The sequence below is a fragment of the Penicillium alfredii genome (assembly GCF_028826965.1).
Source record: "Penicillium alfredii strain IBT 34128 chromosome Unknown utg000005l_segment0_segment0, whole genome shotgun sequence".
Classification (NCBI taxonomy): Eukaryota; Fungi; Ascomycota; class Eurotiomycetes; order Eurotiales; family Aspergillaceae; genus Penicillium; species Penicillium alfredii.
This window is the reverse complement of record NW_026622702.1, coordinates 3,185,176-3,211,621: the sequence shown is the minus strand read 5'-3', so window position 1 is coordinate 3,211,621 and position 26,446 is coordinate 3,185,176. Positions and strand designations below refer to the sequence as shown.

General features: G+C 52.1%; 13 protein-coding genes across 13 annotated transcripts; 8 read left to right on the top strand and 5 right to left on the bottom strand.

The window, feature by feature from the left end:
- Window positions 1–612: 612 nt before the first annotated feature.
- NUU61_004633 (uncharacterized protein) lies at window positions 613–1,433 on the top strand (the record flags this gene model as incomplete). The annotated part of the gene is made up of 3 exons (XM_056655215.1): window positions 613–700; window positions 762–990; window positions 1,061–1,433. The coding sequence occupies 3 exons, from the start codon at window positions 613–615 to the stop codon at window positions 1,431–1,433; spliced, it is 690 nt and encodes a 229-aa protein (XP_056513242.1).
- A 546-nt stretch (window positions 1,434–1,979) lies between these two features.
- On the top strand, window positions 1,980–2,159 carry NUU61_004632 (uncharacterized protein; the record flags this gene model as incomplete). The annotated part of the gene is made up of 1 exon (XM_056655214.1): window positions 1,980–2,159. The coding sequence occupies one exon, from the start codon at window positions 1,980–1,982 to the stop codon at window positions 2,157–2,159; it is 180 nt and encodes a 59-aa protein (XP_056513241.1).
- A 250-nt stretch (window positions 2,160–2,409) lies between these two features.
- On the bottom strand, window positions 2,410–4,799 carry NUU61_004631 (MRX complex nuclease subunit; the record flags this gene model as incomplete). Its single annotated transcript, XM_056655213.1, has 2 exons — window positions 2,410–4,730; window positions 4,787–4,799. 2 exons carry the CDS (start codon window positions 4,797–4,799, stop codon window positions 2,410–2,412), a joined length of 2,334 nt encoding a protein of 777 aa, XP_056513240.1.
- Window positions 4,800–5,339: 540 nt separating this feature from the next.
- Window positions 5,340–8,791, top strand: NUU61_004630 (F-box and WD domain protein; the record flags this gene model as incomplete). Its single annotated transcript, XM_056655212.1, has 2 exons — window positions 5,340–5,691; window positions 5,748–8,791. The coding sequence occupies 2 exons, from the start codon at window positions 5,340–5,342 to the stop codon at window positions 8,789–8,791; spliced, it is 3,396 nt and encodes a 1,131-aa protein (XP_056513239.1).
- Window positions 8,792–9,904: 1,113 nt separating this feature from the next.
- Window positions 9,905–10,777, top strand: NUU61_004629 (uncharacterized protein; the record flags this gene model as incomplete). The annotated part of the gene is made up of 1 exon (XM_056655211.1): window positions 9,905–10,777. The coding sequence occupies one exon, from the start codon at window positions 9,905–9,907 to the stop codon at window positions 10,775–10,777; it is 873 nt and encodes a 290-aa protein (XP_056513238.1).
- Window positions 10,778–11,993: 1,216 nt separating this feature from the next.
- On the bottom strand, window positions 11,994–13,625 carry gel2 (1,3-beta-glucanosyltransferase gel2; the record flags this gene model as incomplete). The annotated part of the gene is made up of 5 exons (XM_056655210.1): window positions 11,994–12,878; window positions 12,933–13,217; window positions 13,272–13,371; window positions 13,428–13,558; window positions 13,617–13,625. The coding sequence occupies 5 exons, from the start codon at window positions 13,623–13,625 to the stop codon at window positions 11,994–11,996; spliced, it is 1,410 nt and encodes a 469-aa protein (XP_056513237.1).
- Window positions 13,626–14,402: 777 nt separating this feature from the next.
- NUU61_004627 (TOM complex receptor protein TOM20) lies at window positions 14,403–15,057 on the bottom strand (the record flags this gene model as incomplete). Its single annotated transcript, XM_056655209.1, has 3 exons — window positions 14,403–14,602; window positions 14,684–14,929; window positions 15,000–15,057. 3 exons carry the CDS (start codon window positions 15,055–15,057, stop codon window positions 14,403–14,405), a joined length of 504 nt encoding a protein of 167 aa, XP_056513236.1.
- A 135-nt stretch (window positions 15,058–15,192) lies between these two features.
- Window positions 15,193–17,471, top strand: NUU61_004626 (exocyst subunit EXO84; the record flags this gene model as incomplete). The annotated part of the gene is made up of 3 exons (XM_056655208.1): window positions 15,193–15,667; window positions 15,730–17,005; window positions 17,075–17,471. Coding segments are annotated over 3 exons (2,148 nt in total), but the record flags the coding sequence as incomplete, so codon positions are not given.
- Window positions 17,472–17,832: 361 nt separating this feature from the next.
- NUU61_004625 (uncharacterized protein) lies at window positions 17,833–18,312 on the top strand (the record flags this gene model as incomplete). Its single annotated transcript, XM_056655207.1, has 2 exons — window positions 17,833–17,995; window positions 18,074–18,312. The coding sequence occupies 2 exons, from the start codon at window positions 17,833–17,835 to the stop codon at window positions 18,310–18,312; spliced, it is 402 nt and encodes a 133-aa protein (XP_056513234.1).
- Window positions 18,313–18,557: 245 nt separating this feature from the next.
- Window positions 18,558–19,341, top strand: NUU61_004624 (putative nucleoside-diphosphate-sugar epimerase; the record flags this gene model as incomplete). The annotated part of the gene is made up of 3 exons (XM_056655206.1): window positions 18,558–18,766; window positions 18,828–19,020; window positions 19,108–19,341. The coding sequence occupies 3 exons, from the start codon at window positions 18,558–18,560 to the stop codon at window positions 19,339–19,341; spliced, it is 636 nt and encodes a 211-aa protein (XP_056513233.1).
- A 100-nt stretch (window positions 19,342–19,441) lies between these two features.
- NUU61_004623 (putative ABC transporter) lies at window positions 19,442–21,652 on the bottom strand (the record flags this gene model as incomplete). Its single annotated transcript, XM_056655205.1, has 2 exons — window positions 19,442–20,886; window positions 20,941–21,652. The coding sequence occupies 2 exons, from the start codon at window positions 21,650–21,652 to the stop codon at window positions 19,442–19,444; spliced, it is 2,157 nt and encodes a 718-aa protein (XP_056513232.1).
- A 524-nt stretch (window positions 21,653–22,176) lies between these two features.
- On the top strand, window positions 22,177–23,860 carry NUU61_004622 (acyl-CoA synthetase; the record flags this gene model as incomplete). Its single annotated transcript, XM_056655204.1, has 3 exons — window positions 22,177–22,450; window positions 22,513–23,645; window positions 23,699–23,860. 3 exons carry the CDS (start codon window positions 22,177–22,179, stop codon window positions 23,858–23,860), a joined length of 1,569 nt encoding a protein of 522 aa, XP_056513231.1.
- A 272-nt stretch (window positions 23,861–24,132) lies between these two features.
- On the bottom strand, window positions 24,133–25,867 carry NUU61_004621 (uncharacterized protein; the record flags this gene model as incomplete). The annotated part of the gene is made up of 5 exons (XM_056655203.1): window positions 24,133–24,729; window positions 24,789–25,103; window positions 25,162–25,523; window positions 25,569–25,613; window positions 25,672–25,867. 5 exons carry the CDS (start codon window positions 25,865–25,867, stop codon window positions 24,133–24,135), a joined length of 1,515 nt encoding a protein of 504 aa, XP_056513230.1.
- Window positions 25,868–26,446: the final 579 nt, after the last annotated feature.

The window sequence follows — 26,446 nt, the reverse complement described above, 5'->3', positions numbered from 1 at the left end:
AATTCATGTACTTTGTGTCCGCCTTTGATGTATGCCATGCCCCACAGCCTCTTGTTGCTAGGGCCCAACACTTGGCCACTCGCCTCTGACTCGTCCGGCTTTTCATGATCGGCCTCATTGCCCTGTGGGGATTGCAAGGAATTATTGTGTAAATCGAGTTGCTTTCGCTCTAGAGAAAGCTCGTCCCAGGATATTCATTGCTGGTTGGCGAGGCAGTGCCTTGTCGGAATTTCCACGCAGGGATGTTTGTAGGGTTGACCTCTAGATCTATATGTATATCCGCGTAAACACGCAGTGACCGCAGCATCGGTTATTTAAGATGGACATAACCAGCATTGAGGGATCACGTCCTGTGGCAGTCTTTGATTTATCCTCACTCTGACTATGCTCAAATGATTCCTGCTTCTGACCCTTTCGGGGTTGTTGGCCACTGCATCGGCCAACAAACCGGTCCCCGGTCGTCAAATCTCCCAGATCGTGGAGAAGTCGGCCAAGACCAAGTGTAATAGAAATATCCATCGCTTAGCGTAGCTGTCACTAAGGGTCAATGGCCTTTCTAGGGTCTGTACAACCCTTTTGCCGGTCGAACTGCCGTATGAATGCCTCCAGTCGATGCCATTCGACAGTCAGAAGGGATCGGCATTAATCAAGGAAATGCGAAAATATATGGAATGGCACACTATGGTTGATGTGCTCAAAGGTGAGGACCAGCGATTTCTTTTAGAATGTAAGAAGCTCACACTGTCCAACTGCGATGGTAGATCCGCCGCCGGGGTACGCCTCTCCACCCACCGATCTATTCAAAGGTCTTGATGAAATCCATGTCAACGCCACCCAATCGAAATATCAGAGCCAGTTGGAATTTGATGCCAAGCTCCTAGCCAGCGACTCCCATCGTGTCTCACCGGTGACATCGATCAACGGCCACAAAGTGGAGTTACATCTGAATCAGCTTGCCTTGGCCCAGCATGAGCAAGATCCCGATGCAAGGTAGATGGCCCTCCAAGAGGTCATTGCAAGCAAGTACTGATTCGTTCCAAAGATACAACACTCTTTTCAGGTATCCTCGGCTCGGAAGCCAGTCGCCTCACGTCAGTTCAAACGCAGGGGTTTGGGAGTTCAATGAAGGCCTTTGGCCCGGAGAGAAAGAGTTCAAAATTGGGTTTGGCAACAAGACAGACATGCGTGTCAAGACCACTGCTATTCCGGGGCAAGACATCTTGCTGTTCGCCTACCCCGACGGGCACTCCCTTTTCCAGGCTGTCTGCGTGCCCCCGAGGGAGGGCTCTAGAGAGATGCAGAAATTAGATGCTATGGAATCTAAAATTTCGGCGTGGACAGCCTCGGCCACCTCGACAAAAACGGCCCAGGCCTCCAGTCGAGTGCCCCATCCTCTGCTTCGGCGACTTCGATTCCATTTGGCACTTCAGTAACCAACCCCGTGGCGTAGTAGCCATCTTCAATTACACGCTCCAGTCTACCCGATCAAAGTCCATTCATGGCTATGGGCCCGCGAAGCCGAATATAACGAAGCCTCCCTTTGAGAGCCAGGATATTCTATTGATGTTTGGTATATCTTTCTCTTGTGCCCCCGCCAATCATTCCTCATCCGGCTTATATGCAACTAGGTTACCAATGGTGCTTGTTCAGCCGCCTGTACAGTCTTTTCGGAAATGATGAAGAATCTCGCAGGGGTGAGAAGTCTGGCCTTTGGCGGACGGCCTCGTAAAGCGCCGATGCAAGCCCTCGGAGGCGTCATAGGCCAGTTGCTGGCGGGAAGTGGCCTGCTCACAATATCTATAAGACAGCCAACGAGATGGCTGCGAATGCAACGAAGAATAGCCACCCGACCCTCAGTCAAGCGCAGAGAAAACGCCTGGAGGATATTACCCCGATTGCAGCCGAGAATGCCACTTTGAAGGGATTGGAGAAATTCAACGTGAAATTTCTTCAATGGCTACCGACCAGGCCAAGATCATATGCCTCTGCAATTTGTCTACGAAGCAGCCGACTGTCGCCTCTTCTACACCTACGACAACATCGTTCATCCAGCCACGGGATGGAATGCTGCGGCCCGTGCGATCTGGGGCAATGGTCACTGCGTGAAGGGCTCAAAGTCCAATGTCACCGATGGAGCATACCACCGGCGTAATGCCTAAACTCCAACCTATTCATGGATACACACTGGAGATCTTCGACCTGCCTCAAGGTCTTCCATGTACAGTCATTCATTTATTGAACCCATTAGATAAATGCGCCCGAACTCCAGTTTTATACATCGACAATCGACCTTAGGCGTGTTTTGGTGGAATATCAGTATGATGCAAGCACGGCTCAAATGTTTCGAAATTTGATCATCACCAACGCCAGCTATGAATGCATAAAAGAAATCGCGTAGCCTAGTCACGGTCACCTCCGTCGTCTGGCATTGGAACTCGGCATCGGCTCAAAGGCATCATCTTCATCGCCGTCAATATCGTCGCTGATGACGCTGACGTTGCGGGTCGCACGACTTGGCCGCGAGGAGCGAGGCGCACTAGCCTGTGAGGCGGAGAAATCAAGAGTTGTCTGCGTCGGCCTGGCGGTCCGAGCAGCTGTCCGACGGGTTCCAGTCCCGCCCACAGTGGTTGACGACGGGGCTGGTGAGGCCGCAGTCCGGCCTCCACGGCGTTGGGTAGCTGATGCCGCTGCAGGGGCAGCTTTCCGCGTACTTGAGGCCGCGGCTGAGCGAGGTTGCTTGACGAACAAAGCCCGAGAATCATCATCGTCATCAGAAACGACGTTTGCACCATTGTCATCTTCATCTTCATCCAGCATGATTACATCGTCATCTGCAGGCTCATCGTCTGATTCTACCCTTTTCTTGCGTCCTTTGCTGGCAGTCGGCGCTGCCTTCGTTGTGGTGCTTCGAGCGCTAGCTGCCGCACCCCGACCTCCTCGACCCCTGCCACGACCGCGAGTTGAGGCAACTGCGGTACGCGCTGGCGCTGTTCCATCTTCGCCGGCTTCCTCCTCAGCGGGATCGCCACCCTCATTATCCGAATGGATGAGGGCGCCTGGCTGGTCTTCCCACATGCCGTCAAACTCGGTATCCCAACCGTCCGGCTTGGGCTTGAACCGCTTCTTGCCGCGGGTCGTCCGTTTCTTGACGCCCTTGGAGAACATGTCTTCCATTTGGGAGCGGTACTTCTCCATGGCAGTCACCAGCGAACTCTGTTCTCTTTCCTCAACATCCATTTCGTCCCCATCACGATCTAACGCCATCAGATGCTTGACTTGGCCTTCGAGAGATTCGTTGACGAACATTTCCATGGCGTGCTTGTCGTCCTTATCGATGAACTGTGCTACGGCATCCCCAAAAGAATTCTGTGGCAGGATACTGAGCGATTGAGCCGAGAGGAACTCGCGCACCAGCTGCTCTACTTTCACCGTGTCCAGAGTTGCCAAATGAGAGACGGCAGCTTCATCGACAGTGGCGTCAACCTTCCGTGAAGATGCGTTCCTCTTTTTGCGATGAAACTGTACCACATCATTCACATTGGCAACCTTTCCCACAAAGCGATTGGAAAATCGCTGAGGGTTCTCACAATCATAGCTCCCGCCCTCTGGCGTGGATATTTCGACGCGGAGGCGCACGAGAGGAAGCGGGATTTCGCGGGGCTCTTCATCGTCTTCATCATCGCCATCATCGTGCATGTCTCGCCATTCTGCGTTGGCTTCCTCGATCAGTTCCTCGACGATTGACATCAGAAACCGCGTAACTTCGGTCCGGTTGTTTTCCTTTCGAGCCAGTTTCTGAGCTCCCTTCTCCTCGGAAAGTACAATCTCGCGCATCACGAAGGGGCGCACGCTTTTCAACCGGATAGGTTCGCACTTAAATTCTCGGCCTGTCACGTTAAGAATTGCAACCTCTTTTGGTACAGCCTCACCGGGTACTAGTGAAGTCGCGACAGACGACCCCGGTTGCATAACGTGGAATTTGGTCTCAGGATTCAACCGTGGGTTAATCAAACACTCATGCTCGTGGCCCCAAATCACTAGATCGAGAAACTCCGGGAGGAAATTCTCTGGCAGATAGCCAGTCTCCGTATAGGCATGATGATTCTGATGCACCGACATCAGATTGAACCAATCACTCTTTTGAACGGATGGTTGGAAGAATTTGACCTTGCCATCGCGAAAGGTGCGGAATAGCCGCTCATCGCGCACATTGCTCATCCCGTATAGCGCGAGCTTGGTGCGCCCTTTCTGTAACAGAACCGGCTTGATCTCGATGTTATCGGACTCGGGAGTTCGCCCGTAGTAGTTGAGGAGCCCCGAGACTTGCAGCAAATCCAGTGCAGCCAGATGACCTTCACCGGAGGGATCATCGTGGTTGCCATGAATCGAGAAAATCGGAATAGCCACATTCATATCTAGGTCCTCATAGTTGACGTGGTTGAAAGCGCCCTGAAAGCTCTCACTGGCATCGCTGAGCATCTCCAGCTCACAGGGCTTGTCCCCGAAACAGTTCATGCGAATTGATCGCATCACCTGGTACAATGATTTGCGCGACGGCTTATTCTCATGGAACAGGTCCCCCGCCAGCAGCACCATGTCGACATCCCGTTCTTTCGCCAGACACATGACCTCATGGAAACTCTTCCAACTATCATCCCCACGGATAGGGTCTCGCTCGTTATACCCGACATGGTTGTCTGTCGAGATAAGAATGCGAATGGTTTCCGCGTCTGAGGTCGGGTTAGTCACCCCGCTACAGCGTCACGAAGGCAGAGAGAGTCCTTACCACTTGCTGACATCGTGTTGGAATGTCTTCCCAGGTCCAGTCTGTTGGAGCGAGGGTGGTCCAGAATCTTCAGGGACCATGAGTGAAAATTCGATACCACTAACGATAACTGGCGATCATCTCGGGCTCATGTCAATTCTGATGCGATGCTTGTAGATGACAACGACAAGCGGGCTCTCGCGGGCGCCTGTCGCGCTGTCATGTGACCCGGGACGCGTTCCTGCAGCGCAGTCATGCGGCAAATATTCGGTGCAGAAATCCCTATTGTATAGAACATAGAGAGGAGTAGAGTGAAAAATAGACTCGAAAATCGATTGTGCTCGAGTCTGGCATCCTTTGCCCTTCTAGTCAGTTTCATGTCAGATCACCCCAAATCTGCGGGATGGCCGCTGCGCTTCGCCGCTTTTCGTCTCGCCCGCCTTTCTCTCTTTTCTCCATCACTCACGCTGCCTCGCTCCCATCCTCCCCAACTTGCATTCTTCTTCTCGACTGATCCAGATCTGTGTCCTGGCTCAGTCGCACTTCTTGTCCGGTTTTCCCTCAAGGTCTTTTTATGCAACCAGAGCCTACTGCCGTATCTCAACATACACCTCCCGTTGACTCATCCCAAGCCAACCCCCGTGCCATCCAGCATGGACATGACTTTGATGATATTCAAGTCCCCAGTCTTCTCGCAAGAGAAGGTACTGGAGGCTCTGCAAATGCCCTGGATCAAACCCAGGGTGAGTACTCGCTGCTGAACGAGGTGACTCACAATTCCTTGGTTCCGTCTCCTTCGGACCATCGCATCAGCCAGCATGAGAATGGTGGCACTCCCACTAACAAAAGGAAAGGTGCTGGTCTCGAATTTCGAGTAGCAGTCTTCACTAGCCAGTCCCAGGCCTCTTTGGAGGCATTCCCAAATGGTACGTTACAGTCAACCCCGCAGAGTGATTCCTCCGTATTAACGGTTCGATCACAGAGGTTCTTACGCATATATTATCCCACTTGCCTCCGCAATCCTTGTCGGTCATTACTTTGGTGTCCCGCCGATTTCACACGCTGGTGACGACTCCACACGCCTGGAGAATCGCCTTTTCACGTTTCTTCCCGGGTCCACACACTGTGGAAAGTGCAAATCGCCCAGAAGCAGACCTCACGTCGGATAGGCGATTTTTTACGAGGTTGACTGCGCTGGCTTCCTGGCGCAGTGAATATATCCTGCGTACCCGTTTGATTCGGTCATTATCTCGAGGCAAACCAGCAGACTTCCAACCTTCTAAGAAGCATGGTACGGTGCGCTCAACCAATTCTCGCAATGGCAGTGCAGTATCCACATACACTTCGCAACTTTTGTACCCAGTCAGTCATATTCACGGTTCGTTCGGCACAGGATCTGAGAAAGAGCCGCTTTTCATCCATGGGGCTTCGGAACAAGGTATCTCCTCTGCCAGCGTTCCCTCAGCTGTCAAAGTCGGCACCTGGGGGCTGTCCGACCACCAGATGTTTCGACACTTTGCAGACCTCTTTCCGGGGGATTCACCCTTTGGCCTTGGACCCGGTAATATAGTCGGTGTGCCCAACTCGATGGACGTCAGCCAGCCCTATGGCATGATTTACGGCGAGGGTTGTCCACAAGGGCGCAGCTATTTCATCTCAACGACAGAGCAGCGAGGGCGCTTCCTGGGAGGCTCTGATCTGGGCTCACATCCGCACTTAGGTATTCCTGCACTGAACATGATCACACACTCGATTTGCTCGGTTTGGATTGCCAAGTCGTTCCCTATCCTTCAAATGACCGGCGGGCTCATGGGCATGCTGTCTGGGTCGTCTTCGGGTGTTCTCACCGCGTATGCCTTGGGTCCTCATCCGACGTACGAGAAACGCTACGAGCGAGGCCAGGTCACCGCTAGATGGGTTCTGAGCCCCGGTGTTCCTATTATCGGGATTTGTGTCGACGACAACTACTCGCCGAAGCGTCAGGGGCAGGGGCGAATCTGGGCTGTGGCCCTCAATGCTCTGGGTGAGGTATTCTATCTCACCGGCCTTCCACGCCAACCTGATGTCGCGTGCACAGCCAAGCTCAACGCCGAACAGCTCGATGAGTTGGCTTGGAAGACTGGCAGAAGTGTTCGCTGGGAACTGGCCGAAATGAGTAGGCGTGAGGCACGCCCAGATCCGTTCAGTCGGGATCCTGTTGATGGCAGCTACAGTCCTCGGTCCTCCTCCGACTCCATGGGACTTGACCAACATCAAGTTACCGCAGAGACCAAGGAAATAGAGAGGTTTCTCTCGTTCAAGCCCAAACACTTTCGCAAGGTCTGCGAAGGTTGGGATATGCGGCGCGATCTTCAAGCTGATTTCGCCAGTGATGATGGGCAAGGAGCCGGTGAATCAGTCATCATAGTCGCTCGTGGTGCGAATGAAGATACAAAGCCGTCTGTTCGACGATTTGTGCGTATCGCCTGCAAGTCGGATCTGTCTTCTCCGGGCATGCCAGAGCTTTGTCCTCGCTCTGTGAACGAGAAAATTCCAACGTCCATCTTCGGCGGCCCAATGAGCCCGTCGAGCCCGGCGGGGAGTAACAGCCCTCCACCGTCTCGGTCTTCGAGTCGGTTGATCGATCCTGTTTCGCCCTCCAATACGGAATGGCGCATCTCCGAATTCGTCTTCGGAGATCGGAAGCCCGGGGAAATCACCACTAGCGGTCTCGATGTTTCCACCTTGGCACTTCTGACAGCCGAGGAAGATCCTCTTCTGGCTATGTCTGCGAGCTCGTTCTCCTCAGCCGGTTCATCGCCGATGATGCCTCATATGGAACAGCCACGATCGAACTTCGAAATCCCCGGGCAACGTGCTCGATACTTAGCTGTTGGAACCATCACTGGAATGATTTTCATCTGGGATATTCGGGCCCCCGCGGCGCAGACTACCGATGTGATTAATTCTGTCCCCCCGCTGCGCGTTATCCAAACGGACTCGCCCCAGGTGTCTTGTGTGGCACTGACTTCGCTGTACCTGGTGCATGGGGGTAACGATGGCCTTGTCCAGGCTTGGGATCCATTGGCATCATCTACACGACCGATTCGGACCATTAACTCTCGCTTCTCTTCTCGGGCTCGCCGTCGGCTTGTGCAGGCGGAAGCCTCGATGCTCGGCGTGGGGAATAACTACTATGCCACCGGAGCCATCTGCCTCGACCCGGACTCTACTGTTCTGCGTGGGATGGTATCACTTGGTACGCATCTCCGCTACTGGTCATACAGTTCATCGTCCGCGGATCAGTACAAGAGCGGCAAACGTCGACTCCGCCGTTTGCAACGGGGTAGTAATGGCGCATCCGAGGGACAGCGCTTCAATACCAGTGGCCGGGGAGCAATTCAGGACTACATTGAAGATGAACGTGTGGAGATGGAGCGGCAGAAAATTGCCGACGAGAAAGATCGAGCGCACCTCAATGCACGGTTCGGAGTTGATCTCCTGGGCCCGGATATCGACGAGGACCAGCTTCTGGCGTACGCCCAACTCTTGAGCGAAGAGTCCTATACCGGCGACGCGAGCAAGCGTGGAGACTCGGCAGCAACTGCCAGCTCTGTTGCCAGCACCTCTCCTAGCGACATAGCCGGACCCAGCTCGTATGGTGTGGGTGAGGGCTCTTCCTCTTGCTCTCCCTATCTAGATCCTGCGGATGAAAATACCGACGACGATATGGCTGAGGCAATTCGACTCAGTCTGCTAGATGACAAGCCTGCTGCGCCACCAATTGACCGGACGCCATCCATCCCTATCAAATACGCCAAAGGGTTGCAGCCGCCCAGTACATCATCGCCTGCAGCGGGGGGTGCTGAGAGTAGCAGACAAACGGAAATGGATGACTTGGAATTCGCCATTCAGCTGAGCCTGGCGGAGAATCAGGGTCACGATAATATCTCTCAGCAAGAATGGGAAGAGTTTCCTGTGGTCGCACCGGGGCCCTTGTCCTCTCAGTCTTCGGGGAAGGGCAAGGGTAAAGCGAGAGCTGTCTAGAGTAGAGGGCTTGCGGGTAGTTGGTTTTACATTTTGTTGACTGATTGAAATATTTTGGTTTATATATGCGTTACCCTTATGGGCTTTAATCCTGGTTTTCCTGTTTATTTGGTTGTCTATCACATTGAATTCATCTACCATCGGCTGTTTGGGGCTTCCCTTTCCAAGGTTCCGTTTGAGTGTAGCAGAATAAGCACTACATTTTCTATCTCAGAGCACATGTAATGGAAGATCTGCTAAAACTCCGTATCGATACTATGCTTTTAGGTCTTCACTAGTCGTATAACCCCCTCCCTTTAATCGTATACCTAAATACTTCTACTCGCACACCCTGTTACTATATTAGGAAGGCAATAAGACTATCAATTAATACCTAATTTACAAGGTAAATATTAAGAAATATTTTTTTCTAGTGCATTATGATTTTGTATAGTGAGTAGTTATATATCTATATATAATTTTACTAAGTTAAAATATTTTATTATATAGTAGTATGATACATGATTCTCTGCCCCAATAGAAAGTCGACTTTGCAGCATCATTTTTTATATTATTATATACCACACCATACAAACTTACAAATCAGTATTAATTGACTCTCTCTCTCTCTACCTCTCATTTCCTAACATAGTAATAGGCCGTGTGAGTTGAAGGATTTAGATATGTCATTAAATAGAAGGTCGACTAGAAGGAGCTTTGTTATATAGTCGTACATGAGCGTCGAAACCTTATTAGATATAGTGGTATTTTAGTATTTTAATAAGATCCCTGTTACAGTAAATATAATAAATCTCTGCCGAAATTAATTAAACTTATTATTAAAAAATAATCTCTGCTTTCTAATTAGAACAGGGCGCTACCTGACCCATTCTACATGGCTGAAGAAATATTTCTACCTCAAAATGCCTCATAGTAAAAGGTATATTGGTTGCCGAGGATCACTTCAAGGTTGTTGGGATAGGGCGCTGCTTGACCCATTCTATATTGTCAAAGATAGACATATAAATTCACCTAGAATCATTACTACATAACTATCAAGGTATTTCTCTTAGCGGTTCTGTGCACTTATTCTCCTACTTGTCTTTCTTTTTGGACTCGCCAATCTCTATCAACATGTTTAAGCTTAAATATTTTATCCTTTTCTTCTATCCCTTTGTCCTCCTGGCTCTTGCAGCACCTTTACCTAAAATATCATCGGACATTCATAGATATTTGAGCTGGTTCTTCACCCGATATAATACCCTTGAGAAACCCATGGAGCTTCCAATTACACAAATTCCCTACCTGGATGGGCCCACCGTCGAGGAAATGTCTACAATTACGCCTATTGTCAAATTTAATGATATCTCTCAGTCTAAAGTTTCGACAAAGCGTGTCCAATTGGAAAAAAAAAAGCCTGCTGTGATATTTCAATTGCCATCCAAATTTTCCGGGAGCGATAACTCGCCCTCTAATGCTGGAGAAATCACATTGGTGGCAGATGAATTCATCTTCTCTGCCTATATCCCAAAGCACGTCTCGTCTACTGTTAATGACAAATCAACGAAAAACGATTTTGATGGTGCATACCAGACGCAAATAAAGGGGACCCTGGATGATGCTCTCAATGAATGTATTGAAACAACCAGAGGGGGCAAAGAAACAGTTCCAAGGCTTTACAAGATCGACATTGTTTGGCCACAAACAGCCGCAAGAGAAATAAAATATGAGAAAGTCTTTGCCAAGCTCAAGAGTGAAATTAGGAATCTTCAATGCCGCGAAGATATCAACAGTGACAAGCTCGAAATTGTGGAAAAATATTACAACTCCTCACTCGATGCCAGCCTTGACAAGAACGCGCACCTTTATTATGAATCCGCCTTAGAGGTCGTACAACCTCCTACAGAAAGGCTTGGGAAAATTCACCTGAGCAAAACTAGACGCGGGATAGTGTTTCATGGATTTGAAACAACCATGGAAAGGAGGCCTCCTATCGGTTCCACCTGACAGGTTGAAAGAGTTCTTTGGCATGGAGGGTTATATGAGGCCAGATCTAGATGCTTTAGGGGTCTAGTTTCTTGGATTTCACATGTCATTTTTAGTGAGAGTATTTAGGTTATATAAAAGTGCTTTTTCCCCCTTATTTATCCTAGTACTTATAGGCAAATTAATACGATATAGCATGTGTAATATATACCAGAAAACTTTCTTAGGACTCTGAGTCAAATATTATTTAGAGAACTAAAAAGATTATAATCAAGTCAAAGGAAGGCTTTTCGAATATAAATCTTTCTTTTTCCAGTGGCTGAGGGCAGGTCAGTCCCTATGACCCAAGGCAAGAATTTTGATCTATATTACCAATACTTATTTTAAGGAAAAATTCGTTAGTGTTTAAAAGTAACAATGGTACTAAGGGCGCGTTGAGAATTAGCCATGTATAATATATGGCTTAAGTACGGCTAAGTAGAAATGAAGCACTGTTCTCCAGACTTTCTAGCTATATATACTTATTATTTGAGGAACCAAATTAGATGATGCAGTGCCATCGATAGAAGTCTATCGCTCATAGATGCCGTTCATGAAACAACAGATAGCGGTGAAGGCAAACAGAGCCAAGCCACGAGAGGTCCTCCTAGCTCTTAGTGGGCAATATCAGACATCCAGCAGCTATAGCTAATAGTGCACCCTGAATAAGTACCTACATAGCGCATGCTTTTGGAGCTTTGCGCTAATTTGCGCCCTGTCTGTGGTTTATTTTGTGGAAAAACCAAACCAAACCGCCCGGTTTCATTAATACGGACTCAAGAGCCAACTGTTTCTCAACGTGTTAATGCCGAGTCAAGGCCCGTAACATCCAGATACATGTAAATTAATCACCATATGGTTCATTCAATCGACGCGTTGGGAGAAGACCCAAGAGGTCATATTTCATCCCTCCTTTCGTGGCTTGATTCTCCCAAGCTCCTATCGGCGTTACTGAAGGCAGTTCAAAAGACGAACTGGGCGGGGCTACGAGAACCAGATTCAACATAAACAAGACATCCATTGGTCTAGCAACCGGCAAAACGAAGCATGTGCACGGAATCGAATAATTCACAAGAAAACCAACAGGTCAAGTAAACGATGTTCAGGCAAAAGACCGAAAGAATCTTATAATCCTACCATCCACTTTACCTCCCTACACTTCGCTTCAAAAAATTGACAACACCAATCAACGGGGTGTTTACAGGAGGGAAGCAAGGAGCATGAACAGACCACCGACACCGCCAAGAGCGAGGGAAGGAGGACCGTTGGGAACAGCAGCATTCGAGGAGGACTCGGAGCTGCTGCTGGAAGTGCCAGACCGGGTGCTGGGAGAGTTGGAGGTGTCGGTGCTCAGGATCTCGAACTTGACATCGGAGATGGTCTTGCCATCCTTGTCGATGACCTTGTTGGGGATGGTGGTGGCCTCAACCTTGACCCACTTGCCAGAGGGAGCATCGGACAGACCCTTGTTGATCATGTCCGAAACCTTGGAGGGAGCCTCAGGCAGATCCCAGGCGTTGTAGAACTTCTTGTCGACAATGATGTCCGGGCTGCAAGTCTTGGGCTTGACGCTGGTCTGGGTGCCGTTGCTAGCCATAACCTGCTTCATGTCAAGCTTGTTGAGCTCGCTGCGGAAGTTGTCATAGTCAACCAGAGTCTTGACACTGCCGTCCTTCTCGGCCTTGATGATACCGTACTTGTTGTCCTCCTCAGTCCACTCGTAGACGAGTCCACCGGAGAAAGCCTGGGTCATCTCCTTGCCGTAGAGAGCCTGCACCTCAGTGAACTTGCGAGGCTTAACCTTGTTGCAGCCGTACTCGGAGAAGAAGATGGGCAGGGTAGCGTTGGAGAAGTCCTCGGTAAGGGTGTCGTAACCACTCTTCTCGAAGTTGGAGTCACCGCACCACGAGTAGGAGTTCAGGCCGAAGAAGTCAGCGCGAGAGCTGGTGGAGTTCTTGAGTTCACACTCGAAGTAGTTGGCGGTGTCCATCAGAATGTCGCGGACATCGGCAGCCGAGTAACCAACGGGGATATCACGGTCAGCGTGCTTGGAGATGTACTCCTTCATATCACGAACGACGGCCTGGGGAGCCATTAGTTATTGAACCATAACTTGGGATGGGCAAGTAGCACATACGCGAACGTATTTGGGGGTGGAGTAAGTCGCATCCTCGTTGATGACCTCGTTACCGGCGAAGAAACCCAGAACGTTGTTGAACGTCTTGAAGGCCTCGATCACACCGAAGACCTGCTCGTAGTACTTGTCATTGTAGCTGGTCCAGGGTTTGCCACGGTTCAGGGCGCCGTTGGATAGGGGCGAGTTGACATCCAGGATCATGTAGATGCCGGCCGCGTTGAAGATCGAGGCGCACTTGTCGTGGTTGAGGTTGGGGTCCAGGTTGTACACACGGATAGTGTTGAGCTGTCATCTAGAGTCAGCCGCCGTACACCAAATAATCGACCTAGGAAAACTTACACCCAGACGCTGCATGAGCGCGGCATCACGCAGGCAAATGTCGCCATTGCTCAGGGGGTCATTCTTGGAGCTGAAACCAGACTCACCACCGGGCTGGTAGCTGTTTCATGTGTCAGTCTTGAGTGTGGGGGTGGGGCAAGCGTGCATTCTTCTTACTCGACACCGATGATCTGGAAACGATCATTGGTCTTGGAGTTGACGAAGTCCTTGCCCTTGACCTCGAGAGGAGCCACGGCGGCGGCAGTGCTGGCGAGAGCACAGACGGCCGTAAGAAGACGACCGTACGACTAAACCCCAGCTTCATTAGAATTATGGCCTAGTATGGAGTTGGGGATGTATACATACCGCAATCATGGTGAAAAAAAAATCGAGACGATCGAAATATGTAAACTGAGCGAAAAGGGGTAGATGTGGAAATTGAGGGAGTGACAGCGCAAGGCGCGGAAAGAACGAATGTCAAGGTGTCAAAACACCAAAAGAGAGGCAACGAGAGAAAAAAAAAACGAGCAAGGGAAAGAGTAGATCAGAAGTGAAGAAAGGAAAAAGGGGACGGCGCTGGTTTTGAGGGAAAAAAAAGGAGGTCGATCCGAGTGGAGCCTTGTTTTAGGGGCGTTTAGGGGCCTGGGTTCTTCTGGTACTCGGCGGGTACTTCGGCCGTGCGCGGGTCTCATGGGGTGGCGCAGGTAGCCCCTATGTAGTGGACCCATGGATGTGTCTCACCATCTTACAATAGGAGTTATCTCACCTACAATCCATGGATTCAGTCTAGAATACAGTAATACAGTCTGTATATCCCCGTCTTTTCCCTTGTGCTTAATCCCACCCCCAACCACACCCCAAATGCAAAAGAAAAACAATGGAAACAAAAGAAAAAGAGAGAGAAAAAAAAGGGGGAAAGTTCAAAGTCATGGCGCCGAGAAATACCAGGTCCCCCCGGACACAGCCAAGACCCAATCAGTACATATACAGTGTGCAGAGGAAATGGGAGATAGTGGAGAGTAGAAGGTGGCGGAGAGGGAGGGAAACAGGAGAAGGGAGAAGCCAGGAGAAAGGAGAAAGGAGTTTCCGCCAAGGGAGGGTTCCAGGACCAGTTCCGTCGAGACGTCCTTAACAAAGCCAATGGAGAGACGTTTATTCAACGCCGTGGCTGTCAGTCCCCTCACCAGTAAACGAGCCCAGCTTCAGTCCAGCGTCCATGGCGACCATCTCCGCCAAGATCTCCAGCACTTCCTTGGGGACCGTCTTGTCGTATATCGAGATCAGGTCCTTGGGCTGGGGGTACACCTTCAGGGCCTTGTAGAAGGCCAAAGCAGCCTCAATCTGGTTGGAGCCTAGAAAGAAGAAGAAGAAGAAGAAGAAAAAGTCAATCACTCTGTCCGATCAGTCCCCTTGAAAAAGACTCAAGGACCTACCCTCGGCGCAGAGCCCTTCACCCGTGGCGACTTGGTTCATGAAGTAAGACTCCTTCTCCTCCAGGTCGGCTGGGAATCCATCATCCTTGGCCTTTTGCACGGCCAATTTGATCGCTTCGCGCTGCGCAGCACCCTCAGCCTCGGCTTCCTCCTTGACGGCTCGGGCGAGGCGGCGGTTGTTGCGGCGCAACGATTTGCGGAAGTCAGGGTCAGTCTGTCGCTTGTGATCAAAGTACGCGGCGTAGGCTGTATCAAACAGAGACATATCATGATTAGCGATGGATACAGGGAACCTAGAGGGGCGATGAGCGGTTACCGAGCAGCCCGGTCAGAACCGTGCCGGCCGAGACGGCCACCAAAACAGACGTCCGCATGGCGAAGAGGGAGAGATGTGAGAATGAAAATCGGGCAAGAATTAACACCGAAGACCAATACCACACGATGGGAGAACACTTGAGAAGGAACAGGCGAAGCCAGTTGAGGTTGTTTGGAGGATAATTTTGACAGGGGATTTATGTTCTTCCGTCGGTGGTTGTCTCCCGGAGCTCTCCCCATGTCATCCTCCCCTTCAACTTCCTCCCCCACTCACAGTCGTCATGGAAGGCCGAGGGTTGACGCTGAGGAGCAAGTCTCGTCGCCAGCGCCCGCAGATTAGTGCTCCTAAGCCTATATCAGGACCCTTACCCGCCAACCACCGAGCCCCCGATGCCGGTCGGGCAGTCCCCTCCGGTCGAGAGCGAGCCCCCCCAAACGATGCCACGTCAGATCTAGTGAAACGGCGATACTCGACTCGATTTAACCAGGCCCCTGAATTTGATGCCAACGCCCCTCCAGTTCCAGCGCTTCCACCTCCAGGGCGTGGGGGTTATGGCGGGCTGGCCCCGGCTGCGATCCCGAGGCAACCATCACCCGCGGATGGGTCATCGCACGCACCCCGGGTAGACCTGAATGCACTCCGAGATCCCAGTTTGCCTGTGGACCGATGTAAGTGTACGGCGGTCGATCCAGAAATTGCTGATGCTGACCACTATATCTCCCAATCGCAGACGTGGCTAACCTCCTTGCCAACGCATCCGAGGAAGAGATCCAGAAATACCAGGAAAACCTCCGCAAGGTGAAGAATCGCACATCGACGGACTTGCAGCAGAACGTGTACCAGAACCGGACTCAGTTCATCAAGATTAGTAAAGAGGCAGAGAAGCTCAAGGATGAGATGCGTACTCTGCGCGCCCTCATGGCGGACCTCACCACAGCGCTTGGGCAGACGTCCGTAGGAAATGCTCCGAACCCCATGTCCCCCGTTGACGACCACTTCCCCAAGCGCAATGCAAACCGCAGCTCTGTCGCCAACTTGGAAAGCATGTGGAACGTACAGCTACAGACGCTGTGGAAGACAGTCGAAGGATCACAAAAATTCCTGCCAGCTGTGCCAGGGCGGCACATTGTGCTGGAGACCAGCAACTGGGCTGAGCTGGACTCGGCCACCTGGAAGCCCCGGCGGCCCGTTCACATCATCCTGTTGAACGATCATTTGTTGGTGGCCGCGAAAAAACGCAAGCGGGTAGACCAGAGTCATCCCAACCATCAAGGCCCAGTTCCCACGAAGCTAGTGGCAGAGGAATGTTGGCCTTTGCAAGACATCGATATGATCGACCTAGCCGCAAACCTGGGAACGGGCGAGGCTCGTGAAGAGGCGCTGGACCGCGGGATTGCGAATTCCCTAAGCATCCGTGTAGGGTCCAAGCCGTTCACGTACCGCCAGGACAAGCGCGACACGACCACCAAGAATGAGCTGCTGGCTACATTTCGCAAAACGGTTGAGGACCTGCGACGAACCTTGCGCTCTGAGACCGAGGCGGCCAGCAAACCCCTGGAGGCGTACGGATATTTGTCGGGGCGGCTTTCCTATTCGCATCCCTCGGAGCCTCTCGATCTCGCCGAGGTTCCCCGCGACCAGTCAGACCTGCGGATTGATGTGGACGGCAAACAGCAGAACCTCCGCTGGGTGGAGGCACAGGTAGATGAACTCGATATCGATATCGCGTTGCAGCGGTTTGAGGCGGCGGTGTCTACCATTGAGCGGCTGCGGAAGCTGGCCAAAGGACTCAAGGGAAATGCCATCGCGCAGGAGGTGATCAGTGCCAAGGTTGACAGCCGAGCGACACGGCTGGCCGGCATGCTATTGCGGGCGTTGGTCGACACGCACTCGTTTTTGATGGCAACCAAAACCAACGTCACCTGGTTGGCCCGCCTCGGGTTTGAAGACCAGGGACGCGAGACTTACCTGAAGGCACGATCTGATGTGATTGCCAAACGCATTCGGTATGATTTTGTCTAGGGACAACCGAAGGTTTATGGGATTTTCAACTAACCAATGTCTCACAATCTCAGGGCTTGTGTGTTTGAAGGCGATCTGCCTCTCTACATCTTCCAAATTTCTTTTGTGTACTTCACCCTTATTAAAAACACCATCAACATCTATCAGCAATGCTTCGCGAACGTGATGACCAGCTCCTGCATCCGCTGGGCCCGACAGCATCTTGACGGGTTCAATGCACTTCTCGGCCGTCAGCTCAGCAGTGTACAACGCGGCACCTCGGTTTGGCAGAAGTGTTTGGATATTGTCCGCGCTCATGCCGACCTCCTGGCCGAGGTGGGCGTCGATTTTACAGATCTGGTAGCTCGCGGATTGGACGAGCAGGGCGAGCCGGCACTTTCAGGCGACGGGCCTCGCACCGTCCAGCCAGGTGAGCTGGCGCCTGCTCCGACCGCGGCGAACATGATTTAGATGGGAGGATGAGAGGTATGGCGATACCGGGATATCTGATATTTGTTGGGGGGTCTTTAGCCCATCATACAACAACACAATGCCAAAGTGTCTACATATTGTTTCTCTTCATCTTTTAGATCAACATCCACCATTGCCAGTGTGACAATAGACACTGACCGTCCCCGCCCAGATCGTCGCTACTGGCGCCGAATCCATCAGACGATACAGTGGGGACGCCAGACTTAGGGCTTCCCTCGGTCATAACAAGAGCGATGTCAGCTATGATTCTTCTCTCCCGTCTCTCCCTCCTATTTCTCCTATTTCTTCAATTCCTCTCATTTCTCCTATTCCCCTTTAATTGAATTCCTCTCCGCCCACCATGACCCGCGACATCTATCCCAAGGAAATGGAAGCCGACCACAAGGCTTTCCTCCAAAGCTTCTTCGCGGCTGTCGACGACGCAGCCGACGAGGACCTGGTCAACTACTTCACCGACGACGCAACATTCATCCTCGGCAAGCAGCAGGCGACCGGACGACAGGGTAAGCAGACCTTGCTACCCACCTTCTCGGGGAGAGCCTTGCCACTGTAGTCCATGTTGAAATTAACTGTCCCGACAGAGTTGCTCGCGCTCTTCGCCTCGCTCCGGGCCTGGGCAAGCACGCGCGGCCACGAGCTGGATCAAGTTTTCATGGCGCCGGGCACTGACTCGGCCATGATGAAGGGCACCGTCGAGTATGGGCTTGTTACCGGCGGGACGGTCGCGACCCAGTGGGCCGGGTGGGCTCACCTGGTGCGGGGGGACTCGGTGCGCATTGATCGCTACCAAATCTTCTTCGCCAGCGATGCGGCCTTCTGAGGGGTTCTTGGAGGGGAAGGGATCATCGTGATCGTAGCAGGCTTTGGGTCTCTTGGCTCAGAGGATTGACGATGATCGGGGGGCCAAAAAAAAGAAAAGAAAAGAAAAAGAAAGAAACTTGGAAAAAAAAAACAATAGTCTCTGAGAGAGAAGACTCCTTAGAAAGACATTCTTGCACATTTTTTGACACGACTCAGCATAGACCGACTTCTTTGTCCTGTTGCATCAAGTGTATATCTCCCCGAATGAAGGTCATTCTCGCCGGCTCCACGGGCTTCATCGGCGGCCAAGTGCTGGACGTGTGTCTCCAGAGCCCCGCCATCACGTCGCTGGTGGCGCTAACGCGACGCGAGCTGCCCGCCCATCAGAAGTTGCAGTCGGTGATCGTCGAGGATTTTCGGCAGTACCCGGACTCGGTACGAGAGGCCATCCATGGTGCGGACGCGTGTATCTGGTAGGAAATGTCATGTCTCTGCATAATCAAGCGCAATTAATTCTGACCCACTTCATGGTAGGACGCTGGGCAAGGCACGCATGCCCGACGATGAGACCGCGCGGCGGGTGAGTGTGGAATACACGCTGGCAGCGGCGCGAGCGCTGCAGGAGACGGCGCAGAAAAAGATTCGGTTCGTCTACTGCAGTGGTGGCGGTGCAGAGAAGGATCAGAATAAGCCGCTGTGGTTCATGCAGGAGTACCGGCGTATCCGAGTACGTGGATCACCCCCTGCATAGATTGATTTGGGGGGGGTTGTTTTGACGGCTGGAGTGACGCTGATGGGAAGTTCTCACCAACAGGGCCAAGTGGAGAATGACCTGCTGGCATTCGCCCACGATCACGCCAGCTTCGAGCCATACATCCTGCGACCTGGCATGGTGCTGTCGCGCGAGGTCAATCTGCGTAGTCTGGTGTTTAGTCTGGGGCCATCGGTCAAGGTCGATACTCTGGCCGCGGTCATGGTGGATCTGGCGTTGAAGGGGGCCGAGAGGACCATGTGGGAGAATGCCGACATCAATCAAGCATGGAGCTAACAAGAGAGAAAATGGTCTTCTTTTTTTTTTTCTTTCTTCTTCCACAGGAACTAAATGTACATGGGAGGCCTCTATATGCAAATCTTGGGTCTATGAATCTTCACACCGAGTACCACTCGTAGACATTCATGTCGTCGGTTGTGATGGACTCCGGATTGCGTCGGAACGTACGACGGTTTTGCCGCAGGAACTGCGAGGGGGGAGACCACACCGATTCCCAAGTTGCGGGATGGCTTAGCATGCTGGTGTTCTTAAGTGGGCCCATCCGGAAATCCAGGGGCTCGGAGCCGTCACCAGGGTCTGATGGCAGCCGCATATAGAAGCGAACGCCGTCGGGGATCTCCTCCTTGACATGACTGATCATGATCAGTGCTTGGTCTTTGGAAAGACCTGGATAAAGTTGCTTTCGGCGGGGGAGCTTCTCGCCGAGCTCGAGGAAAGATAGACACTTGTCTCGTTGGGACGCCGAGAGCCCGGATAAAGCCTCGTCGAGGATGACGATGTCCGGCCGGTGGACGAGAGCACGCAGGAACAGTACAATGCGCTGCTGCGCAACGCTGAGCTCCCCGAATCGTAGGTGGTCGGCATAGTCGACATCATAGTCGGTCGGCACGAAAGATGGAATAGGAGATACCGTTCCAACCTTCGGGAAGAGCTTGGGGTCCACAGTGACCTGTTGCGGTTCTTGCGGGGTCGCAGGCGCATTCGGGTCAAGCTCGGCCCTGAATTCACGCAGTATCGCAGACACGTATATATCCCGCTCGTAGTCCAACTTCGGCTTAGACAGGAAAGTTTCTGCAAAGGCTGACTCGAGCGACTGGCGTACCGTCAGTTGGCGGGGGAAGAATGCATGGATCTCCGGTGATGAGTGACCGAGGCGGGACTGCAGTTCAAAGATTGAAATTCCAGGCTTGCCAACCTCGGGCAGACGAGAGTGCCCGAACAGTTTGATAGGTTGCGAATAAGCCTGCGGGTGGTCCGAGGTGATTAGAGACAGCAAGGTCGTCTTGCCCGACCCATTAGCACCGAGGATGGCCCAGCGCTGACCCCGACGCACTTTCCAGTGTAAACCATCCACTTCCTCGCCATTGATCTTCTGCTTCCAATCACCTAGGACTGCCTTGTCGCCATACTGGACACAAACTCCATCCATCTCAATAACTGGTTCTCCGCCGAGGTAAGCGTCGATTTCCTTCACTTGTTTCCGGGTTTGCATGTGTGTGATATCCAGGAGCAGCTTCTGGTCCAGGATTCCAGTTTCCAAATGAGTTTGACCTTGGTGGAAGACACTTTGTTCCGCAGGAGTTAAGGAATCCACGGGTTTCTGGTCGACGAGATGCTGCCAGACCTGGAGGTTTTGCTCTACCTCCGGCTTGGAGCCTTGTAGAACGACCCGATGGGAATTTCCCAAAATCATTAAATGTGTTATCCAGTCCGGTACCTTGTCCTGGGGGCGAAGGGCCAAAATAAGCCGTGGGGCACATTTCTCTGCGAGACGATGAAGCAATCCAGAAATGCTTCGAACCGTCGCCGGGTCCAATCCCACTGAACAAAAGTCAGCTCGACTGTGGCATATCAAGCGAAAGAGGTCTCACACACTGAAGGGTTCATCCAAAAGTAACAGCGCCGGCTTCTTCAGCAATGCCTTGGCGATCCGCGCCCGGCGGGTCTGGCCGTTGCTGAGATTCGCGACCGGCATATCCAACAACTGGCCCAGGCGCAAATCCGAGATGACTTGCTCAAACAGCTCCTCATCATGAACAGTCCCTTTTTCTTCCCCCTCCGCCGGATTCAAGGAGGTCTGGCCTCGCAGGAACTGCTGCACGGTCCAGTCTGTTTCTTCACGGTGACTCTCATACCGAGCGCTTAGGTATGCGCCCCGGGTGCCTCCAATGTTCCCTGACCCTTCACCACTAAACCCAATGTACTGGACCGCATTGCCCACAAAGCGCAAGCGAGGATCTTTGGCGGCGATTTCATCGGTGAGAAGGTAAGGATACGAGCGCGCGGTGGGCGGGATGCTAATGTGCTGGCCGCGCAGGATATCAAGGAGGTCGGTACGGCCAGAGGTACCAATTATGGCCCAGTGATCTAATGCCGATGGCTTGTCTGGCTCGGAGAAGCTGTATGAAGGAAGGGTGAAGGAAAAGTTCGGGTAAAGAGGCAGGTTGGAAGTGTCATCGGCGGTCGGATACTGCTTGTAAAAAGTGCCGTCCTGGATATGGATGAGTGGGGCCGTCGAGACTGGCCGTATAAAGCGGGAAAATGCCAGCTGCAAGGCTCTGGGCCGCAATGAGGTCCGGGGCAGCATCGTCGCTGGTGCGAGGAGGCGCGGGCGGAGATTCGGCGTGAACAATAGGGCTGGGTCACGTGTTGGCTACAGTGACATTGCGAAGAATTCGACCATTCAATCCGCATGAATTATATCGAGGATGGATTAAATCTGTAGAATTGGGCGTGCACCGTCCTGTTGGTCCATCGTGAACAGCCTATGGTGGATATTGAGGCGTCGTGGGGAGAGACTAGAAACAAGCACCCGAGGATATAAAATACCAACACAGAGAATAGATGATCACTGCGCAATCCTTCACGGAGAAATTTGAAATTGCAATTAAGCTTATTATATAAGACTAGATATAAGCATCGGATCCATGCATCCATCCAAGTTTCTTTATCCCAACTGCGGGACTGTAGGCGACTCCACCGTTCTCCGCATCCATCGCTGCGCTTCGGGGGAACTCCGTTGGGCTCTCCTTCTCCCTGCATCTGTGCCCTGGTCGCGTATTCTGTCCAACCTCACCCTTCAAGAGTGCATTGATTCCCAATCCGCGCCTCATGTCCATTCCCACTCTGCCCCTCTTTGCTGCGGCGCAGCAGCATGCGCGCGATCCTCAGAAGATCGCGGTTCTGGACACGACTAAGCAACAATCATTCACTTTTGTCCAACTACTCGCTGATGCAGCGGCATTCAAGGAGTGCATAGTTGGAGCATTGCAATTGACCGATGATCTGGACGAGCGGCGCATTGCGTTCCTTGTCCCCAATGGATATGACTATGTAGTCACGCAGTGGGCTGTGTGGGCAGCGGGCGGCGTATGCGTCCCCCTGTGTAGGTTATTCCTGGCTCTCGAAGCTATTAGAATCTTATAGCTGACTGTCATGTATCATCAGGCACATCCCATCCCGTTGCCGAACTGCTGTATACTATCGACGATTCAGACCCCTCATTGATCATTGTCCACCCCGCGTTTGAGAAGATCTCCTCGGCCTTGTGCGAGGCATGTCCGAACATCCCGTTCATGGCGCTAGAGCCATTCACGCGCGCCAATGCGCCGTGTCTGCCTGCGTTTGTCCCATCATTTCCACTCACTCGCCGGGCCTTGATGATCTATACCTCGGGCACCACATCGAACCCGAAGGGCTGCGCCACAACGCACGAGAATATCACGTTTCAAGCAAGCTGCCTGGTCAAGGCATGGGAGTACTCCCCATCCGACCATCTGATCCATGTATTGCCGCTCCACCACGTGCATGGCATTATCAACGGATTGACGGCGAGTTTTCTGAGCGGCACGACGGTGGAGATGCACCCGAAATTCGATCCCAAGGCCATCTGGGAGCGGTGGCAGGACCACGGATCCTCGACTATGTTTATGGCCGTGCCGACCATCTACTCCCGACTCAACGACTATTTCGACACCCACATCCGTGATACAGATAAGGAAGCGGGCGCGCGAGCCGGGGCGCAAGCCCTTCGGCTGGTGGTCAGTGGATCGGCAGCACTCCCGACTCCCATTAAAGCCAAATTTGCCGAGATCACCAGACAGACGCTGTTGGAGCGATACGGCATGACGGAAATTGGCATGGCACTCAGCTGCGGACTGGCAGAAAACCAGCGGATCGATGGCAGTGTGGGCTGGCCATTACCTGGGGTACATGTACGCCTGACAGACAAGGAAACGGGGCGGGTCATCGAGGACGCCGATGAAGATGGCATGATCGAGATCCAGGGAGGCAATGTCTTCCGCGAGTACTGGCGCAAACCCGAGGCCACCGCGTCTGAATTCACCGCGGATGGGTGGTTCAAGACTGGCGATGTGGCCAAGCGCGATGCAGCCGGGGCATACTTTATCCAAGGTCGAGCCTCAGTGGACCTAATCAAATCCGGCGGGTATAAGATCTCTGCTCTGGAAGTGGAGCGCAAGATGCTGGCACTGGATGGGATCCAAGAAGTGGCAGTGGTCGGGCTGGCGGACGAAGAATGGGGTCAGCGGGTCGCCGCCGTGGTCAAAGTGCGCGAGGGGGTAAGTGTCCATGTATGAACTGTCGAGTGAGGATAATGCTGATATGGCTCCAGGCGGCGTTGGAGCTCCCAGCTCTCCGTGCAGAGCTCAAGAACAAAATGGCTCCATACAAAACCCCCACCGTTCTCAAGATTGTGGATGGGATTGAGCGCAACGCCATGGGCAAGGTCAACAAGAAAACAATTGTACAGAAATACTGGCCGGACAAGGCCTGATCAGGGAGCACGAGAAATGGTTGATACGTACATGTTTAGAGATGTAGCGATATCCATAGAAATACATGAATACATATAGATTCAATCAAGATGATTGTGTATAGTTGAAACAAAGTCTGATGAGGAGTGTAGTATAAACCATCGCCCCCCAGTGGAGGGCAACTAAGTAGCAATCCATGGAGGACACAGTCTCCACTTATTACTCTCCTCAATCATGTCTATCATCTCTCCAGAACCAGATTGCACCCTCGCCATACAACTGTACGATACCCTCATGTCTGGAACACCCATCGCGGATCCTGGTCACCCAGAAAGTCGCCCTCGGCATCACCAATATCGCCCATCAGAGGCGACAGTCCCTGGGCTTCCCGCAACTGCTCTTTCTCTGCATTCTCCTTTCGGAGAACATGCCATAGCACTCCAACCACCAGAATATTGGCCACCAAGTACCCCAGCGCAAAGCCATGTCCCAGAAAGTACCGCGGGCTAGTTTCAGTACGATACAGCTGAGTGCCCAATACTGCACCCAAGTTGCCAATGGAGATCTGCATGGCGTTGGCGATGCAGCGCTTCGTCTGGCCGGAGACGTTGTTTGCGGGCCATGATAAGACAATGGCCACGGCTGGATAAATGCCCGCCGCAGCAAAGATCGTTCCGAGGTACGATACGCCAGCCCGATGCTGCGCGATCAAAATAATGTACCCGATACAGGCCAGAGCGGATGAGCCCATGATGAAGGGCGCGCGAAGCCGGGTGCGCTCGGAGAACACCGCCACGCCAATAGTCAGGATAAAGGCCACGGCGTATGGCGGCACTGAGAGCAGCTGCGCCTGCGCGGCTGAGTATCCGAGTTCTTTGATGATAGTTGGCTAAACCAGGTCAGCAATATATTCGAGACTATATCTTTGGAATTATGAAGAAAACCCACCAAGAACAGCGACAGTGTATACAGTGGCAAAGACATCGTGTGGAATCCCAGTCCATACAACCAGACCTTGGGGTCCTTGAATGCGTCCAGCACAGCTGACCACGAGAATTTCTCGTCGCGAGTGGCATCGTTGTCATTTTTCAGGCGGAACTGAATGAACTCCCTCTCCTCCTTGGACAGAAACTCCGCAGTGGACGGGTAGTTGTATACCCAGAAATAGGCGATGACCGACACGACGATGGTCAACAACCCTTCCAGGATGAATATCCATCGCCAGCCATTGTACCCACCCACGCCTTTCATATGCGCAATGCCCTGAGACAATGTTAACATACCTCTCCATCTTCTTCTCGGAAGGAGTCTGGCACCATACCCATGCAAGGATCCCCCCAAAGGCACCCGCCAGAGACGCAGCACTGAAGAACAGCGCGACGCGATAGTGTTGCTCGTTGCGTTTATACCACATCGAAAGATAGAATACCACCCCGGGGAAGAGCCCGCTCTCCGCCACACCCAGGAAGAAACGCGACGCCAGGTAACCGGGGTAGTTCTGCACAACTCCCAGCAGTGTCGCAACCACACCCCAGACCAGGGTAAGCGTGGGCAGCCAAATCCGTGGAGTGGTCTTCTTCAGGATGACATTGCAGGGGATTTCGAAGAGGACGTAGCCGATGAAGTAGAGGGTCAGGCCGGTGAGGTATTGATTTCCGGCTACATGATTTCTTCCCATGAGCGCTGAAATATCGGATGAAATAACAAGTACAAAGAAGAATCACATACACATTTTGATGTCGGTGGCCATGCCTTCGAGACGCGCATTTCCCACTACATTCTAGTCAATAACCATTACTTTTTGTATATTTTGATATTCAACGCATCGCACCATTGCTTCGGTCCAGAAAAGAGAGCAAATACAGCAGAGTCAACGGAGGGAGCAGCAAATAGTCCAATTTGCGCAGCAAGGACTTCTCGTTGATGCCCGTGTCACCGATGCTACTCGACGAAGGCGAGGAGGTCCCTTCTTTGGCGCCGAGGTTGGCGTCAGTGGGCACATCAGCCTGCTTTTCGACAGCAGCCATGGCCTAGGAATTGGCAGAAGAAAGCTGAATTCAAAATTAACAGACGGGAATCAAAAATAAGTAAAAAAGAAGCTCATCGTGTCAATATATCTTGATCTGGTATAGAGCACACCATCCAATAACTGCTTCACGCGATGCCGCCTGAAGGCCACGCGACGGTCCACCAGTTGAAGTTTGCATGAAGTCAGCTCTCCCGGCCGAGAAAACCAGGAGAAGCATTAAAACAACAAATCAGAATGGAACCAGGGGGGTCGGGGGAAGGTAGGCAGGATGAGCAATTCAGGTGCCCCGATGACGAGCTCAAGTGGAGATAATCTCCTCTAGGGTCAGTGCAGAATTGTGGACCATCCAGAACTCTGGTTTATCTTGGTTGAAACCATCAACATCATAGAGCAGAGAGAAAGAGAAAGAGAGAAAGAGCAAAATGCTATGAAAGAATAATCAAGGTTGAATGGAGCCTCTGGTCCAAGTTAGGGCATGCTCCCAAGCCATACACAACCCTATCGAGACCACAAGTTAAGAACCAAAATATAACAAATGATTTCATGAGATGACTCCAAATGCCAATGCAGACCCAAA